This window comes from Microcaecilia unicolor, chromosome 11 (assembly GCF_901765095.1).
Source record: "Microcaecilia unicolor chromosome 11, aMicUni1.1, whole genome shotgun sequence".
NCBI lineage: Eukaryota > Metazoa > Chordata > Amphibia > Gymnophiona > Siphonopidae > Microcaecilia > Microcaecilia unicolor.
This window is the reverse complement of record NC_044041.1, coordinates 141,228,249-141,248,318: the sequence shown is the minus strand read 5'-3', so window position 1 is coordinate 141,248,318 and position 20,070 is coordinate 141,228,249. Positions and strand designations below refer to the sequence as shown.

Here is a 20,070-nt window from a genome sequence, read left to right as displayed (position 1 = left end):
GCCGTTCCCCAGGGGTTGAGCCCCTGGGTGCGGGCAGCCGGCAGGACTATGGGACAGAAGGGAAAACCAGAACTGCAGGTTCTAGCAGGCGGCCAGAAAACAGTCAAGTAGCCCAGGAAACAAACAGGAACAAAGGCAGGCAGTAACAGTAGAATACTCCGGAGAACAAGCAGGGTCAAAGGCAGGCAGCAACAGTAGAATACTCCAGGAAACAAGCAGGGTCAAAGGCAAGCAGCAACAGTAGAATACTCCAGGAAACAAGCAGGGTCAAAGGCAGGCAGCAACAGTAGAATACTCCAGAAAACAAGCAGGGTCAAAGGCAGGCAGCAACAGTAGAATACTCCAGAAAACAAGCAGGGTCAAAGGCAGGCAGCAACAGTAGAATACTCCAGGAAACAAGCAGGGTCAAGCCGGAATAAGAAGTAAGCAGGGTAGCACTGCAACAAACACTCACTGACGAGCAACTCATCAGACGACCTCTGTTGCAAAGGCAAAGCCTGAAAGGTCCCAGATGCTTAATGAAGGCACTACAGATGAGGTCACCAGTAAGGGTGGGGCTTGGTAGCAACAACAGCAGAGCATGGATTGGCTGGAACAGGATCCCGGAATGGACTAGCCTGGACTGGAACGGATTTCAGGATTTTCACACAGGCTTCATGATTTACAAACAGACTTGGCTTGGCTGGAGGAACCCCAAAGCAAGTCCGACAGGGAATATAGTCACAATCGTGACAGCGTACAGCTCCACCGCAGCCGGGGAGTGAGAACGCTGCCGATGCTTTTGCAGCCTGGGAGGCAAAGGCTATGGAACTAGGTTTGCAAGGAGATCATAGACCCTGGGCGAGAGGCCATTAATGAATCAGCATTAAAGATATTGCCTTCTGGAATTGTGAGTACTCTATCTCAGGTGGAAAGTCAATCTCCATCTCCTCTACCATCTCGGGGGATAACTAAACCAGCCATAGTGACTTTAGAGTCACTTTGGGATATTATTTATGACACGCATTCTTCTTTACTGACTGTGATAAAAAGGAAACTAAAGATTTTAAAGCTATTTCTGATGCGGTCTTGATTCAAGCACAGGTAATTGCTCACTAGTCCTTGAAGGTTGAATGTTTGGAATCTAGAATACAAACCTTGGAGAATGTAGAGGTTGTCTCAATCAAGGATAAGAATTTTCTACATCGACGTTTAGAATATCTGGAAAACCAGGTTAGAAGACTTAATTTGAGATTCCTCAACTTCCCCAGGTCACCTTTGATTTCTCCTTTGGATATGGTTAAGAAATATCTAATTGAGGTCCTGGGGATGGCTGGAGAGTCATTACCCCCTATTACACGAGCTCACTATATCTAGAGCTCAGCAAGATCTATGGGAAATCCCTCTCATAAGCGAGAAGTGGACAATATGAATCATACCTCTTTTTAGTTTCAACAATTTTTACTGATAATCAAGCATGTTAAACATTACCAACAAGTTCAATATATCATAAATTGAGTATCAAAACAAGCTTCATAAGAAAAAGATAATAAAATCCGTCATCAAAGATTTAACATTTTTCTCCCCTCTCCACCTCCCCCTGGGTGATATAATCACATCCGTAAACATTGAACAATAATACTGAAATAAGCCTAAGTCTGGCAAATAGCCCAAAAGGTATTTTAACAATAATAACCTTAACTGTATATGAACCCACCACAGCCTTCAGAATCTCCCTCCTTCCCCCCTACTGCAATCTTCCCCCCATCTGTGCCCCAGGAGGTCTGGATTATTATGACCTCCCAGAACAATGGACGGAAAGGCAACGAAAACTAGCTCTTGCCCCAATCCCCCCTCCCCACTTTTTATCGAGCTGACAGCACATCACAACAGATTCAAAATAAGACTTCTACCTCGCGGTGACAGAGAGGCCAGATAAGGATTCCAAATTTTCAAAAACCTGGATTTACGTTTAAAAGAGTCCTTAACTTCCTGCACCTCCCAGGATAATAAAAGGTGTACCATATTATGCCAATGCCAAAATTCAGGTGGGAATTCAGTGGTCCAGGACTGCAGAATGCACTCTCTCGCCAATAAGCACAACTTACAAAACAACAATTTACTCTCCGCTGAAGGGCCCCGAAAGTCCCCAGGGCTATCCAACACCAACTGAAGTGGGGAACCAGCTATTCTGCATGAAAAAATTAACGTCATATAGTCAGTAATCTGACGCCAAAATCGCCTTATCTCCACACACCCCCAAAAAGCATGAAAGAAAGAGTTATCCGTTAATTTACACTTTAAACAGATTGGCAACTGAATACCTCCTGCCCGAAATAACTTAACTTGGGACAAGTAAGCTCTGTAATAAACACGAAAAGAGCACTCCCTAAAGCTAGCACTACAAATGAGGCGTGGAATATTCTTGATAGAAGCCAAAAAATCACAAGAAGCTCCCATTTATTTTTAATTGCTTCTACCCCTTTAATTTTCCAAAACTTCCATAAGGCATTATGAACGCCACATACCGTGGGGGCACTGTCTGCAACAGCCTCGAAAAACTCTTGAAGCTTGTCCCCACTATGTAACCGCAGAGCCCCCACACGCAAAGACCCAATGTAATGTTTGGCCTGACAATGTCCCCATTTAATACGATCTTGACCTTTTTACTTGGTCCAGAGATTTCAATCCTCCCTCCGTATCTAGAACATGCTCCAAGGTTCTCAATCCCAACTGTTCCCAATGAATAAAATTTGGATTATCCAAGCCTGGAGGAAAGCCGGATTGCCTCTTATAGATAGCAGCTCAGTGACCTGTGGATCCCCCCCCCAAACCCCTCACCAGAAACCGCCATACTTCCCCGAGAGGGCCCAAGAGCACACTATTTCTAAGATGACTAGGAATAAGAGACCTCTCCGCATGCAGTACAGATAGCAAATTATATGGGGCAAAATAAGCTAATTCAAATGCAAGGGGTGTAAAACAGCTGGAGGCATAGAGCCAATCTCGAACGTAAGAGACATGCGATATTATAAAGCCTCATATTGGGAAGACCAGTTACCCATCAAATGATGAACACCCAAACTTTGCCTTCTTCTTAGCCCAACAAAACCGCGAAGCACGATGATTAAAATGCCTTAAATCTCTCTGTAATAGCTGCAGCGGCAAAGCTTGAAGCAAATACAGCCACCTAGGAAAAATTACCATTCGTAAGAGGCAAATACATCCTATCAAAGGCAATGGCAATGCCTGCCACTTCTCCAACTGCCACTGGGTGGTAAGCAACATCTGGGTCACGTTAAGATGATACAAATCAGCTACCTCAGAGGTAAGAAAGATACCCAGGTATGTAAAAGACCGATCTGCCGAACGTAGAGGAAATGACCCAGGCCAAGAGTGCTTAAGCCCCGGGGGGCTAGCCAAAGCTTCTGATTTATCCAAATTTAGCCGAAACCCCACAAAGAGGCATATTTTCAAAGCACTTAGCCTTCCAAAGTTCCATAGAAACCTATGGAACTTTGGAGAGCTAAGTGCTTTGAAAATGAGCCCCATAATCTCTAAATTCTCAAAAAGTTTCCAACAGTGCCCCCAGCAAAGCCTGCGGATCAGTGAGAACCACCAAAAGATCATCAGCAAATGCTGCTAACTTAGAGCTGTTCCCATTGATATCTACCCCATATATATCCAAATTAGAATGCATATCCCGAATAAGAGGATCTCAATATAGGACAAAGAGTAGTGGTGACAGTGGGCACCCCTGCCTGGTTCCACAACTGATCAAAAAATCTTTAGAAAGTTGACCATTTACCATTATCCTCACCCGAGGTGAAGCAAACAAGGTCTTAAGCGCTGTTACAAACCACCCCAAGAAGCCATAGGCTTCTAAGGTAGCAAACAAAAACTCCCACCGAATGCGATCAAAAGCCTTCTCAGCATCAAAACTTACCATAGGTGAAGGCTTCTGACATGATTTCACAAATTCCAAGGAAGTCAATATATGCCTAAGATTTTTGGCTATAAAACGGTTCTTAACAAACCCCACTTGTGATTCATGGATAAGAGAAGGCAGCACACAACTCAAATGACTGGCCCAAATTTTTGCAAAAAGCTTCACCTCATAATTCAAGAGGGAAATCGGTCAGTAAGACGCAAAGTCGGGTCCCGACCCGGCTTGGGCAGGACCACCACCTGCGCTACATTCAGATGTTTTGGCAGTGAACCCTCATCTACCCAGGTATTAAAAACGTTTGTTAAGGGTTCCACAATTGCTTCCCCCAACAGTTTATAAAACTCAGCCCGAAGCCCATCCGGACCTGGGGCCTTACCCAATGGACTGCCGCTGATCACCCCATGCATTTTGTCGGGATGAATAGGCGTACTCAAGGCCTCGCTATCTGATGGGGCAATGCTAGGAAGATTTAGGCCCTCCAAATAAAGACTACTCGGGAGATCATCCGACTCTTGAGGAGTATACAAAGTTTGATAAAAGGATTTAAAAACGTCACAGATCACGTCATTCAAATGTACCATCGTCCCTGAGGAATCCTTAAGTGAGACAATAGGTCTAGATGCCTGCTTCTGCGCTATCAATCTAGCTAACAATTTGCCATTTTTACTACCATGTTTATACAATAGATATCTATAATAGCTTTGAGGCTTGACAGAGCAGTCATGAATTAGTGAGTTTAAAGCTGTCTGCACAGACAGTAGCTCCTGCTTAAGAGATGCATTAGGGTGAACACCAAATTTTCGACGTAATACCAAGATTTTACTCTCCAAATGAAGGATTTCTCTGTCCATAGCTCTTCTACAATGACTAGCGTAGCTGATAACTGATCCTTTAAGGACCGCCTTAGCAGCCTCCCAAAATAGGACTACATCCAATTCAGAAGATTTATTAAAATGCTTGTATTCAGACCAACCTGATAACAAACTCTCTGTCCCATTTGTGAGCCTTTGTGCCCTGATGGAGCACAGCGACCAGGTGTTGAGCCGGCACTCAGTTGGGTAGCCGAGGAACCCCGAGGCTTCACCTGAGAAGACCACCGTTCCCCGAGGGTTGAGCCCCCAGGTGCAGGTGGCCAACAGGACTTCCGGATACAAACAGGGGTCAAACGGCCACAGGCAGCAGGCAAGAGTAGTCAGGATACCAGCAGAGGTCAGGTCAGGCAGCAAGCAGAGAGTAGTCAGGATACCAGCAGAGGTCAGGTCAGGCGGCAAGCAGAGAGTAGTCAGGATACCAGCAGAGGTCAGGTCAGGCAGTATGCAGCAGTAGACAACGTCACGAAGAAGCACAAGCCACTCTACAAAAGTAGAAGCCGAAGCAAAGTGTGTAGGGAGATGCTGCTCCTTAAATAGCCCCCACCATCAGGGAGACAGGGAACAGCTGGCAGGAGGCAGGGAGATCAGGAGGTGGGACGACCCCAGTAGCCATCAGGGAAACCCGGATTGGCCAGACGGCAGGAGGGGGTGGCGTCTAGCTGCGAGTGGCCAATCCGGGCGTCGGAGGTGTGGTTCGAGTTCCCGGGCCCCGCGCCCGGAAGAGAAACCATTCTTCGGGAACGCCGGCACTGCCAAGATGGCTGGTGTTCCCCACCTGCAACGGGGGGACAGTGGAGCGCCGGCGCTGCCCAGATGGCCGGCGGGACACACCAGGAGCGATGGGGGGGGGGGGGAGAGTCGAAGCGTCGGCCCTGCCATCCTGGCCGACGCCTCCCCCTACAGAGGTGGAGCCGGAGAGCGGCTCGGCCGAGAGGAGCATGTCGCAGGTGGGGGAAGCGACACTCTCCTTAAATTTTACATCATGGTACAAGTAACATGGAAAGGCCCAGGCTCTATGAGAAGTCCCCTGATCACCTGGATTCTAGTCTAGCCAAATAGCAGCGTGATCTGAAATCACATACGGGCCAATCTGAGCATCCACCACGTCAGAAAACACTGACTGAGTTGCATGAACTCGCAACAAATGCGTGTAATCTCTGTCCAAGGTTATGTAACACCCTCCACACATCCAGAAGATCCAACAAAGAGCAAAACTGCGGCAAACCTTTTGCAGTCCCAGACCTCATTCCCGAAGGGGGGAGGACTTATCAAGTTGTGAGTCACAGACCATATTAAAATCTCCCCCCAAGATCGAAGGAACAGAGTCTTCCCCACAAAGAGTACCTACAAGTTTCTTATAAAATACACAATCCAATTGGTTGGGGGCATAGATGCTACCCACTGTTACTACCCGATGAGCAATCACAGCACGGCAGAAAATAAAACGCCCCCGGGGTCATTGATCACTTTATTAATCTGTGTAGTCAACCCCTTATGAAATAGGATGGCCACTCCCCACTTCTTACCCACTGCCGACGTTGCCACACAATCTCCCACCCACCACTTAACCAACTTGGTGTGTTCCAAGTTCAAAAGGTGTGTTTCCTGTAGAGTGCCACATCCGCTCAAAGGCGTTGGAGAAGAGTAAAACTTTAGATCGCTTAATGGGGGAGTGAATAATATATTCCATGTTACGACTCTCATCAGAGTAGGAAAAATAAAAATCCCTAAAAAAAAAATGGTATCCAACAAGAATGAGCTCGTCCCAGCCTTCGGTCCCTCCTCTTCAAACCCAGATGTGACCCACTACCCAACCAGAACGCTGTCAGCTTCGACGCTCCCCTTTTTCTAAATCCAAAACATTCTTCAATCCCAAGCACATAATTCACATCCATACAAAAAAACCCCAAACCTACGCAACTCCCCCCACCCACCGCACCCCCCACTCCCATCCCCTCTACCCCAATATTAGGTTCCCAAATGGAACAAATCACGTTCCCGATGCCCCCCCCTCAAAACTCCCGTGTCTAAACTTGTCCTTAGTATCACTAGCCATTCCACCTTAATCTCCCCGAAGATGTCCACTAATTGCCCATCTCTAAAATAAATTACAACTCCATCTTAATGCTCAGTATACAACATCAGTGAACAAGTGTATGTTAAAAAAAAATTCTCAGTAACTTCCCCAACCAGACCACCCATGTAGGCAAACTGCGGCAAGTTGGCGTAGAAACCTCATGTCCCAGGAGATCCAACAACCTGAGCTCCCCTCCCCGGTTTTCTGTGGGCTCAGTAAACGTTTAAAAAAAAAAATTCCATACTTCCTCTACCAACTCTTTTGTGTTTATAACTGACTGATAATTAGTCCTCAGCTTAGCCGGGTAGTGTAGAGCTAATTCTCATTTACTGGCAAACCATTAAGAGCAGGTTGGTAAATAGTTCTTTCCCTGTGCCGCCACCGACGCCAAATAAAGCTCATGTTCCAGAAGGTCCAACACCCAAAACTCCCTTCTTGGGTCTCAGCTGGGCCCAGTAAACGTAAAAAGTTCTTTGCCTACTCCACTGACGCATATGTTTTTGTAACAGACTGATAAGTAATCCTCAGCTTAGCCGGATTTAGTAAAACAAATTTTATCTTACAAGCAAACAGTTGAGAGCAGATTGATGACAAATTCTTCAACTGTGCCGCCACTGACGCCGAGTAGTCCTGAAAACATAAAATCTTTTGGTTGTCGTAGCGAAGCTCCTTTCCTCCTTGCAACGCTTGTAGTATACTCGACATTTGAGAAACGTTGAGGAGTTGACAAATTACCACTCGGGGCCTGGAAGCCGTGTGCTGTTTAAGGCCAACCCGGTGCGCCTACTGTATTTGCAGCGGGCCCCACCGAAGGCGCCAGCGACAGTTCCTGCGTTAACCAGTCTTCAGAAAGGTTCGAATATCAATCACCCCAAGGATTCAGGCAGACCCACAAAGCAAATATTTCTCCTGGATCTATTTTCCAGGTTTTCTATTTTTTCCTCATAGGAAGCAACCATTTTTTGCATGTGAGCCTGCACCTCCTCCACTGTTGCCATCCAGTCTTCCAGTTCTCCAGTGCGGTGTTGGTTCGCTACCAAATCCATGCTGAGCTTTTCCACATTGCTCTGAAGCTGCTTCAATTTAGAGTCTATCGGGCTCAGCCTTTTATCTAGAATAACCTTCATCGCCCGTTACCTTGGCAGTGATTTCTGCCGCCCATGCCGAACTGACCAGGGAACTTGTAGGGCTTGCTGGCGTAGCCATTTTGTCATCATGAGTCTTGCTGAGTTCCTTATCTTTTCATAGCGATTTCGCAGCCATTCTCCACTCCAGCTCACTACCACTTTGCTCAGACGCCTCAGCTATCTCAGTTCACCTCAGCGGAGCACAACTTTGGGAGCTAAGTTGTCAGGTTCGTGGGAATTTTGAAGAGGTGGCAGGAGCAGAACCGCTAGCGACTGCTCCCGAGCATTGCATCACGTGATCTCTAAATCTTACCTCCTTTTTGGGAAACCTCCTTAGATGTGATTACACAGAGAACTACTATGTTGGTTACTTTGCCTTGGAACCTGATCTAAATGCAGTCTTGAAACTTTCATTTAGACATTTGGAGACGCTCATTTTGGGTTCAAAAGCGCACATATTTCCTGATCTTTCAAGAGAAACACAGATGAGGCGTAAGGCTTTCCTGGCCTTACGGCCTAGAGTGTTAGCCTTAGGAGCCAATTTTGTTTTACGTTTTCCTTGTTTATGTTTTGTATTGTATGAAGGTAAACAATTTCAATTTTTTGACCCACAACAGCTAACTGATTTTTTAGAAGCTAAGGAGGAATTGAATGTCATAAATAATTCTTGAATGTGTATGGCAGGCTAGAGACAGTAATTGGAGGGAGCATCTACCTGTATTAGGAATTATATTTTTCTTGAATTATTATTTCTTATATCTTGGTTCTTGATTTCCTGATTGGCGGATGAAAGACTGATGTATATTTTCCTAAAATGTCTGTATGATAGCTTATTTTTTTAAAAATGTTTTCCAATTATCTCTGATATTGTTGAGATATGTATTTGAAAATTCAATTAAAAAAACCCCAAACTTTCAAGTACCTTTTTGTGGTCATAGAATTTGAATATACCCAGATGTAGCAAATGTTACACAAAATAGAAGAAAGTTATTCTTGGCTCTTAGAGAAGAGACGAGGGGCTCTTGGTGCATCGTTTCTACTAGCATATCCATGCAAATGTCTGGTTCGGTATTTAGGGATTAAGTGTGTTTTTTTTGTACTAGAGCAATTGAGAACTTTTTTGGATACGAAGAAACTTTCTGGTGGATTGAGAGAAACAACTGGTTAAAACTATGAAATATATTTGTGGGTTTAATTGGGTTATGCTTTTCCTATGTTTGTTACCTTATTTGATCTCCTTATCTTTATTTCACTCCCCCCATCTTTTGAGGTCTAAGGAAGAGAGTATGGAATTGCTTTGAGGTTTTCTCTTTTATTCTTTTCATTTCCTTTTCTCTCTGTATTTCATTAAGCAAGTGTAACTTGTAAGATATTTCAAATGTTATAAATAAAAAATAAATAAAATTTTTAAGCCCATGATTAATCACAAAGCACCCCCTCACATTTCCTCCTGTTCAGTGCAAAATATAGACAACAGATGTAAATTCTCAAAACTGACATATTTCAATTACTAAACTAAAAATTAAATCTTTTTTTCTCCTTTCGTTGTCTGGTGATTTTATTTTTATAATCACCTTCCCTCTCCCTCCCCTCCATGGGCACCATCTCCTCTCTTCCTTTCCCTCCCCTTCTCTCTATGGACACCATTTCCTCCCGTCTCTCTTCTCTCCCCTTTCCTTTCCATCCCCTCCATGGGCACCATCTCCTTCATTCTCTCTTCCCTTTCCCTCCTTTCTATGTTCATCATCTCCTCCCATCTCTTTCCCTTCCCTCCCTCCATGGGCTCCATTTCCTCCCTTCCCCTCCATCCATGATCACCATTTTTCCCCTCCCCTCCCCTTCCTTCTATGGGCACCATCTCCCTTCTTTAAGTACATAAGTAATGCCATACTGGGAAAAGACCAAGGGTCCATCGAGCCCAGCATCTTGTCCACGATAGCGGCCAATCCAGGCCAAGGGCACCTGGCAAGCTTCCCAAACGTACAAACATTCTATGCATGTTATTCCTGGGATTTTGGATTTTTCCAAGTCCGTTTAGTAGCGGTTTATGGACTTGTCCTTTAGGAAACCATCCAACCCCTTTTTAAACTCTGCTAAGCTAACCGCCTTCACCACATTTTCCGGCAATGAATTCCAGAGTTTAATTACACGTTGGGTGAAGAAAACCTTTCTCCGATTTGTTTTAAATTTACTACACCGTAGTTTCATCGCATGCCACCTAGTCCTAGTATTTTTGGAAAGCGTGAACAGACGCTTCACATCCACCTGTTCCACTCCATTCATTATTTTATATACCTCTATCATGTCTCCCCTCAGCCGTCTCTTCTCCAAGCTGTATAGCCCTAGCCTCCTTAGTCTTTCTTCATAGGGAAGTCGTCCCATCCCTGCTATCATTTTAGTCGCCCTTCGCTGCACCTTTTCCAATTCTACTATATCTTTCTTGAGATGCGGTGATCAGAATTGAACACAATACTCAAGGTGCGGTCGCACCATGGAGCGATACAACGGCATTATAACATCCTCACACCTGTTTTCCATACCTTTCCTAATAATACCCAACATTCTATTCGCTTTCCTAGCCGCAGCAGCACACTGAGCAGAAGGTTTCAGCGTGTTATCGACGATGACACCCAGATCCCTTTCTTGGTCCGTAACTCCTAACGTGGAACCTTGCATGACGTAGCTATAATTCGGGTTCTTTCCAGCATCTGTCCCTCTAACATCCCTCCCCTGCATCTCTCTCTTTCCTTCTTCCCCCCCCCCCCCCCCCCCCCCATGGTCCACATTTCTCTCTCTTTTTTCCTCTTTCTCCTGGCACCTCTTCCTGTACTCTAGCAGTCCCCCTCTCCTTCTCCCTGTCCCTCTCTGAAGCATCAGAAACAGTTCTGTCAGAGAAGGCCATTCTATGTCCTAAGATCAAGGGTCACAAACTCTCCTCCACCAACCCTTTCAACTATCGGCCTATTGCTAATCTCCCATTTCTGATGAAAATAGTGGAAACTATTGTCCACACTCAATTTCAAGATTTTACCTCTAAAACTAATCCTTTATAATTATTTGAAATTTCTTAGAAACATCTAGACCTATTCTCTTAATTGGAGTGGAGGAGTAGCCTAGTGATTATAGCACCAGTCTTGACATCCATTACCTCAGGTACAAAATTAGATTGTGAGCCCTCCAGGAACAGAGAAATGCTCAGTGTACCTGAATGTAACTCACCTTGAACTACTACTGAAAAAGGTGTGAGCAAAATCTAAATAAATAAATTTCTTGAATCTTACTGTAGCTTTTGATTTAATTGACTATTCATTTCTTTTAAACCGTTTACATGACATAGTAGTGATTAATACTGCACATGCATGGTTTACATCATATCTGGAAGATAGGCAATATGTGGTCCAACACTAAGCAAACCGCCCCATTTATCTTTGTCTCAGATGGACCTCAAGGCTCAATACTATCCCTAACCCTCTTTAGCATCTTTATAGCCCCCCTTCTCATTTTAGCACAATGTTTGTGTATGCAGATGACATCCAAATCCTCTGTCCATTAAAACCCTTTGATAATCAAGAAATCATCACCCTCAATAATAAACTCAAGCTCATCACCTCTTGGCTTCTGGACAACAAACTTTCTCTAAACCCAAAGAAATCTAAGGCACTCCTGTTCACCAACCATGACCAATCTACTCTCTCAAACTATGTTCTACTAGGAGACTTTCCAGTCTCCCAGGCCCATACTACCCTCCACGATCAGATTTACAAGGTCATGCAACACTCCTTTTAAAAATTCTGTATAGTAAGATCTATTTAACCCCTACTGAATCCCTCTGCACTCAATATTCTTATACATTCCTTAGTGATCTCCCAGTTGGACCACTGCAACTCCCCATACTTAGGCCTCCGGATCAAAGATCATTACAGATTGCAACTAGTACAGATCACAGCAATTAGAATCATCCATTGCCTTAAAAAATATGATCATGTGACACCTCATCTTAAAAACGCCCACTGGTTACTGGTATCACACTGAATCTATTACAAGATCCTACTATTGATATTCAAATTTCACTCCTTAGTAGAACTCACCTATATCCCTGCTTGAGCCTTTAGATCAGCTCATCTAAATCAACTTAACATGCCATCATACCGTGAAATTATTCATTAACATAAACACTCCCTGTTCTTTGTTCAAGACCACCTACTGTGGAACTCTGCCGCACTGCTTGTGACAATTAAGCTCTCTGGCCCAATTCAAAGCCGAGCTTAAAACCTTTTTATTTCAGGATACCTACTCCTAAACTATTTCATCCCTCGCTCTTTTAGGAAATCATCATTAAACTTGAAACTTGAGAAGCATGGTTCTTTCACTGTAGCGTTCAAGGCAAGTTTCAAGGGCCAGAAGAGTAAGGGAGGAGAGAGAGGGCGTGCACAGAGGAGAGGGGGCTACCAGAGTACAAGAAGAGGTGCCAAGAGAGATGCAGACCACTTGGGGGGAGGGGTGTGGAGGCTGCAGGGAAACGCTGGAAGGAGAAGATGCCAGACTAAGGGAGGGAGGAAAGGGAGAGAGTGATGCGGGAAAAGGAGACGAGAACTTAATGCATTAATCATGTTAAATTTTTTACCACATTGTTAAATTGTTAACGCATTGAGAGGCTCATTTTCAAAGCAAATAGACTTACAAAGCTACATAGGTTACTACTGGGCTCATTTTCGAAAGAGGGCGTCCATCTTTCGACATAAAACGGAAGATGGATGTCCTTCTCGCAGAGACGTCCAAATCGGTATAATCAAAACCTGATTTTGGATGTGCAGTCCGTCGCAAGAGCGTCCAAATTTCAAGGGGGCGTGTCGGAGGCGTATCGAAGGCGGGACTTGGGCTTGCCTAACACTTGGACGTCTTTGACCCATAATCGAAAAAAGCCAAGGATGTCCCTGACGAAAACTTGGACGTTTTCACCTGGACGTGTTTTTATTATGAATAAAACACAAAAAGGTGTCCAAAATGACCACCGGAAGGAATCGGGGATGACCACCGGAGGGAATCAGGGATGACCTCCCGTTACTCCCCCAATGGCCAATAACCCCCTCCTCCCAGCCTCAAAAAACATCTTTAAAAATTTTTTGTGCCAGCCACAGATGTCATACTCAGAACCATGACAGCGCATGAAGGTCCCTGGGGCAGTTTTAGTGAGTACTGCAGTGCACTTCAGACAGTCAGACCCAGGCCTATACACCCCTACCTGTTACATTTGTGGAGGAAACAGCAAGCTCTCCAAAACCCACCACAAACCCACTGCACCCACATACAGGTGCCCCCCTTCACCCGTAAGTGCTCTGGTAGTGATGTACAGTTGTGGGTAGTGGGTTTTGGGGGGGCTCAGCACACAAGGTAAGGGAGCTATGTTCCTGGGAACATTTTATGAAGTCCACTGCAGTGCCCCCTAGGGTGCTCGATTGGTGTCCTGGCATGTCAAGGGGACCAGTGCACTACAAATGCTGGCTCCTCCCACGTCCAAATGGCTTGCATTTGGATTTTTTTGACATGGACATCTTTGGTTTCGAAAACTGCCGAAAGTCAGACACGTCCAAATGCAAGGACGTTCAAATCTAGGAACGTCCAAATTTAAGGATTTGGACGTCTCTGACAGTATTTTCGAAACGAAAGATGGACATCCATCTTTTTTCGAAAATACGGGTTTCCCCGCCCTTGGATTTTGTCATTTTGCAAAGACGTCCAAATCGCAACTTGGACGTTTCTTTTTAAAATGCCCCTCTATGTAACTTTGTAAGTCTATGTGCTTTGAAAATGATTAGCTATATGTGCAGCCCTACTAAATATGGATATTCATTTTATCAGACTCTCTAGCTGAACAGCATTCTTCATCAATTTGGACAAGAATGAAATATTAGACAGTGATCTCTTTTGAACTGTGTTTTTCATCAGTTTAAGACAGGAATGAAATATTAGACACCTGTTTTGAACTGGATCAAAAGACACATTTTCATATACATTTGCTGTTTCTGGCCAAAAAGGTGTTTATAATCCTTGTGATTTATTCAAACAGCCTGTCTCTGGACTTCAGATGTCAAGTAATGCATCCTTGAAGTATAAGAATTCAAGGGTGTAAAAGATGAGAAAGATCTCACCTTCTGGTTGAATTGTATTCTCGACCTGAAAAATAAAATGAGGACATGTTAGAACATAGAAATCACAGAATAGCCACATGTTGCCTTCTGACTTGCTCACACACTGTGATAACTGAGTAGGGAAGGGAGGGTTGATAAAGGTGGTGGAGACAATGAAACTTAAGAGTTCATTAGTGCACTGCCCCAAATGGATGAGAAACCCCATCAGTGTCACTCTGCTGTTTTCAAAACATATAAGGAGCACAGCCTCTTAGCTACTGCGAAGAGATCAGCCAGGGCTGCATCACTGAGTTGAGTGATTGACAACAATTGTTTTGGCATATAAGAGTTACCCCAGAGATTTTGCTTCTTTATGGGCAGTGTTAGCTACAAAGTGTGAATTGAATTTTAGGAGGATGAAGCACTATGTTAATTGGTATATTAATACGAATACAGTGTCAGTAATGGTCTTGGTTGGTAGTCTGTTTGTTTTTTTTAATAGTTATTTGATTTGTATGCATTATTTGGTTTTAACCTAGTGAGACTGCATACCCACTTCTTCTGTATAGTGTCAGCTTTGTAAACACAACAACATTGCTGTATTGGAAAGACACTGGAATCATGAACCTAAGAGAACTATGGAGAATGAAGAGGTTGTGATCACCTGGGATATTTCCATTCCAGCTATAAGATACTTGATGCTAGAAAGCTGGTAAAGAAAATGCAGGAACAGCATTGATAATGGAAATGTCAGTGCCAAAAGATTATTCTGTGCATTGTGTGGAGAGAGAGAAAAGATCCTCTAGTATCAATAAATGCAATCAGAGAGCAAGAAAACTGGCAGAAAAATACAGAAATATTTCCCACTGTGCTGGGTGCTACAGGCTTCATAAAAAGCAATTTCCAAACACTCCCTGGTAAACTGTCTATAAATATTACATCTTATTGAATACTAAAGAAAGCTCTCTCTAGAACAAGCAAGTCCTATGGCAAGCATTACAAAAAACTTGAGAAACTGAGGTTACAGTCCATATACCGTGAGGCTCATTACTATTACTGTACTGCACATTTAACATGATTAACCCATCAACATTTTAACACGTGTGAAAAATTTTAATGCAATTAATGGCTCCAACCATGACTTCCCCTCCCTGATGACCATCCACTGGCTGGGCCAACTGCCTCCCCGGGTCTGCATCACCCCACTTTCTCTGTCCTCACATCCCAACCATTCAGTATTGGCCCATCTCTTCCCATCCCCACTACTACCATTCTGCATTGCCCCATCTCACCCCACCACTATCCAGTATCACTCCATCCGCACTATCATTCCACATTGCCTCATTTGTCTCCCTTTCATCTCCCCCTCATGCTCACTCACCCACTTGGTCAGTAGCTCCTCCACTGGTCTCACTTATTCCCTGATTCTGCAGGGTGGCAATAACAACAATCAAGAGTGCAGGCGTTTGCCTTGTATGTGCCGTTGCTGGCTCTGCCACTCCCAGCTTTGATGTAACTTCCTCTTGCTGGGACTGGCAGAGCCAGCAATGGCATACACACGGCAATGTTCCCAGGAGAGATGCATCCATCGTCAGCACTTTTTGCGGCTGAGGAATTTGAAAGGGACGTCCCAGGGTCAAATTGGAGTGAATTATCCACCAATGAAGGGAGGTGAGAAAACTCGTGGACAGTTGGATCACGTCCTCTAGATTTCCCACAGCCTGAAACCACTGGGAAGTTAGGGTCCATTGAGCTGACCACATGTGAAGATTGGCCATGGGAGTCACATGAACTGTGGAGGCCATGTGGCCGAGCAATCTCAACATCTGCTGAGCTGTGATCTGTTGAGATGCTCGTACCCAGGAAACAAGGGACAGAAAATTTTCTGTCCTCGTCTCGGGAAGGTACGCATGAGCAGTCTGGGAGTCTAGCAGAGCTCCTATAAATTCGAATCTTTGTACTGGAAGAAGATGGGACTTTGGATAATTTATCACAAACCCAAGTAGCTGCAGGAGTTGAATAGTCATCTGCATGGACTGTAGAGCTGGATAATTTATCACAAACCCTAGTAGCTGCATGAGTTGAATAGTCATCTGCATGGACTGTAGAGCTCCTGCCTCCGAGGTGTTCTTTACCAGCCAATCGTCGAGATAAGGGAACACATGCACTCCCAGTCTGCGTAGAGACGCCGCTACGACTGCCAGGCATTTTGTGGACACCCTGGGTGCAGAGGCAAGACCAAATGGTAGCACACAGTACTGAAAATGCTGTGTTCCCAGACGGAATCGAAGATACTGCCTGTGAGCTGGCAGTATCGGGATGTGAGTATAAGCATCCTTTAAGTCCAGAGAGCATAGCCAATCGTTTTTCTGAATCATGGGAAGAAGGGTGCCCAGGGAAAGCATCCTGAACTTTTCTCAGACCAGATATTTGTTCAGGGCCCTTAGGTCTAGGATGGGACATATCCCCCCTGTTTTCTTTTGCAGAAGGAAGTACCTGGAATAGAATCCCAGCCCTTCCTGCCCCGGTGGCACGGGCTCGACCGCATTGGCGCTGAGAAGGGCGGGGAGTTCCTCTGCAAGTACCTGCTTGTGCTGGAAGCTGAAGGACTGAGCTCCCGGTGGTCAATTTGGAGGTTTGGAGATCAAATTGAGGGAGTATCCTAGCCGGACAATTTGGAGAACCCACCGGTCGGAGGTTACAAGAGGCCACCTTTAGTGAAAAAACTTTAACCTCCCTCCTACCGGCAGATCGTCCGGCACTGACACTTTTATATCAGCTATGCTCACCTGGAGCCAGTCAAAAGCCCGTCCCTTGCTTTTGCTGGGGAGCTGCAGGGACCTGTGGAGATGCAGGCTGTTGACGAGAACGAGCGCGCTGGGGCTTAACCTGAGCAGGCTGGCGAGAAGGTGGATTGTACCTACGCCTATTAGAAGCATAGGGAACATTCCTCCTTCCCCATAAAAACGTCTACCTGAAGAGGTAGATGCTGAAGGCGTCCAGTGGGAGAGCTTGTCAAATGCGGTGTCCCGCTGGTGGAGCTGTTCTACCACCTGTTCGATGCGCTCACCAAAAATGTTATCCCCCCGGCAAGGAGCATCCGTAATCCGCTGCTGGACTCTATTCTCCAGGTCAGAGGCATGCAGCCACGAGAGTCTGCGCATCACTATACCTTGAGCAGCGGCCCTGGATGCAACATCAAAAGTGTCTTAAACACCCCTGGACAGGAATTTTCGACACGCCTTCAGTTGCCTGACCACCTCCTGAAAAGGCTTGGCCTGCTCCGACGGGAGCTTATCGACCAAGTCTGTCAGCTGCCTCACGTTGTTCCGCAAGTGGATGCTCGTGTAGAGCTGGTACGACTGAATCTTGGACACGAGCATAACAGAATGGTAGGCCTTCCTCCCAAAAGAGTCCAGAGTCCTAGACTTCCACCCCGGGGGCGCCGAGGCGTAATCCCTAGTACTCTTGACTTTCTTGAGAGCCAGATCCACAACTCCAGAGTCATGAGGCAACTGGGTCTTCATTAACTCTGGGTCCCCGTGGATCCGATACTGGGACTCAATAGTGGGGTTACTTAAGGGTTTCGTCCAGTTCGCCAACAATGTCTGCTTCAGGACATTATGAAGGGGAACAGTGGACGACTCCTTAGGTGGCAAATGATAGTCCAGGACCTTGAACATCTCAGCCCTGGGCTCGTCCTCAGTAGCCACTGGGAAGGGAATGGCCGTAGACATTTCCCGGACAAATGACGAGAAAGACAGAGGGAGAAAGCTTTCTCTTTGGGGAAGGAGTGGGATCAGAAGGAAGACCACAAGACTCCTCATCAGAGAAGTATCTTGGGTCTTCCTTTGCCTCCCACGAGGCCTCACCTTCGGTATTGGACACAAGTTCACAAACTTTAGTCCGAAGCCGAGCACGTCTCGACGTGGAGAAACTAGGTCCTCGATGCCGGTGTCGAGAAGAAGACTCCTATGCCAGCGGCGAAGCTCCCTCTAGTGATGTCGACGGGGAGTCAACTTGGGCGGCAGCGGGCGCCGTTACCGCAAGTGGTACCGGCATCGCAGTCCACACCATGGGCGGGGAGCCAGCCGCCGCATCTCTTGACGGTACCGGAGGCGCAAGCACCCCCGGTACCGGAGCAGATGAAAGCAGCAGCCTTTCTAGGATACCTGGAAGGATGGCCTCGAGGTGCTCGTCCAGAGTAGCTGTCGAGTAAGGTTGTGGGGCCGGTACCGGTGACGATGTCAGAACCTGTCTGGAGCGAGGAGGCGGTACCGCGCTGTCCGAAGCAGAGCGCATAGACACCTCATGTATAGAGGGTGAGCGATCCTCTTGGCGTTGACGCTTCTCGGGTGCCGACTCCCTCGGCGTCCCGGAGCTCTCGGTACCATGACGGGAAGGTGACCGATGACGATGCTTCTTCGCCTATGCTCGAAGCACGGCACAGGTACCTCCTGGTACCGACGAGGAAGACGTGGAATCCACACGGGGCTGGGTCTGAAAGAGGTCGGTCCCGGGGGGCCTGCACCTCAGGAGCCCTCGAGGCAGGTGGAGACCCACTCGAAGGCTCACTGCTACCAGCGTGGGACCTCTGGACAGCCATTACCTGCACTCTGGACGTTGATGCACCCTCCAATGCCGACATTGATACCGGCGATGACCTCGGTACCGCTGGCTCCATCGAAGGACCGGACCTGGCTCCGAACAGCAAGTCCCACTGAGCCAATCTTGCCGCCTGGGTCCTCTTTTTGAGCTGAAGACACAGCGTGCAGGCGTTGAGACGATGACCCGCTCCCAAACACTGAAGACACGAAACGTCTCTGTCAGTCAGCGAGATGGTCCAGTTGAACCGCGTGCACTTCTTGAAGCCGCTGGTAGGCTTCGAGGACATGGGCGGAAAAATCGCGCCGGCGAAAATCAAAGTCCGCGATGATGCCGAAAAAGCACAAAAAAAAAAAGGGACAAATCCCGTACGGGCGGCCAAAATGGCCGCTACCGAAAAAGAAAGGAAACTTAGAGGAAAAAACCTGAAAAACTACAGGGAAACAAACTTTTTTTTTTTTTTTTGGAAAACAAAGAAAAGACGAGCGAACTCGTCGAGAACACCGACAAGCGGCAAAAAACGGCGAAAAAACGCAGCGGGGGCCTCTCTGGGCCCCAGACCGACCGTAAGACAGCCGATCCAAGCCGCGGAAAAAAATAGACTGAGGGGCACACTCGCACTGCGGGCAGGAAGACGGTCGCGCATGCGCGCTGCGCATGTACACCCGGGGGCTAGCAAAACTTGTTGCTAGGAAGATCTTCCGATCCTGGGGCTGCCGTCGGACGTCACCCAATCGTAAGAACAAGCAGCCTGCTTGTCCTCGGAGAATGAATATTATTCAAATCTGTACGCCTAAGTACTGGAATTATTCATGTAGCCCTTAATTATAACCCTCTTAAAGCATGAAAACGACAGAGAATTACAACAAACAGATCGACAAATTCAACCAGTAAACATTAAAATTAAATATTTAGCAAGACAAACCAAATTTTGCCTTGACAAACTTTTAAAAATCATACAAGTTATTTTAACATAAGAGTAGCCATACTGGGTCAGACTAATGGTCCATCTAGCACAGTATCCTGTTTCCAACAGTGGACAAGCCAGGTCACAAGTACCTGGCGGAAACCCAAATCATAGCAACATTCCATGCTACCAATATCAGGGCAAGCAGTTGCTTACCTATGTCTGTCTCAATAGAAGACTATCCTGCTTATTTTTGAAAGGAGAAAAGCGCCCATGTTCGGGAGATGGGCATTCATTTCCCGTGGGCAGCCAAATCGGTATAATCAAAAGCCGATTTTGGTCGTCTTCAACTGCGCTCTGTCGCAGGAACGAATAAAGTTGACAGGGGCGTGTCGGAGGCGTGGTGAAGGCGGGACTGGGGTGTGG

At 46.1% G+C, this 20,070-nt stretch overlaps 1 protein-coding gene across 1 annotated transcript in view; it reads right to left on the bottom strand.

Moving 5' to 3' along the window:
• CLASRP (CLK4 associating serine/arginine rich protein) overlaps nucleotides 1–20,070 on the bottom strand; it is a 1,081,767-nt gene that overhangs the window by 48,205 nt on the left and 1,013,492 nt on the right. Inside the window, exon 20 of the mRNA XM_030217938.1 lies at nucleotides 14,154–14,178. Within this exon, the coding sequence (XP_030073798.1) occupies nucleotides 14,154–14,178 (25 nt within the window). The remainder of the gene's footprint in view (nucleotides 1–14,153; nucleotides 14,179–20,070) is intronic.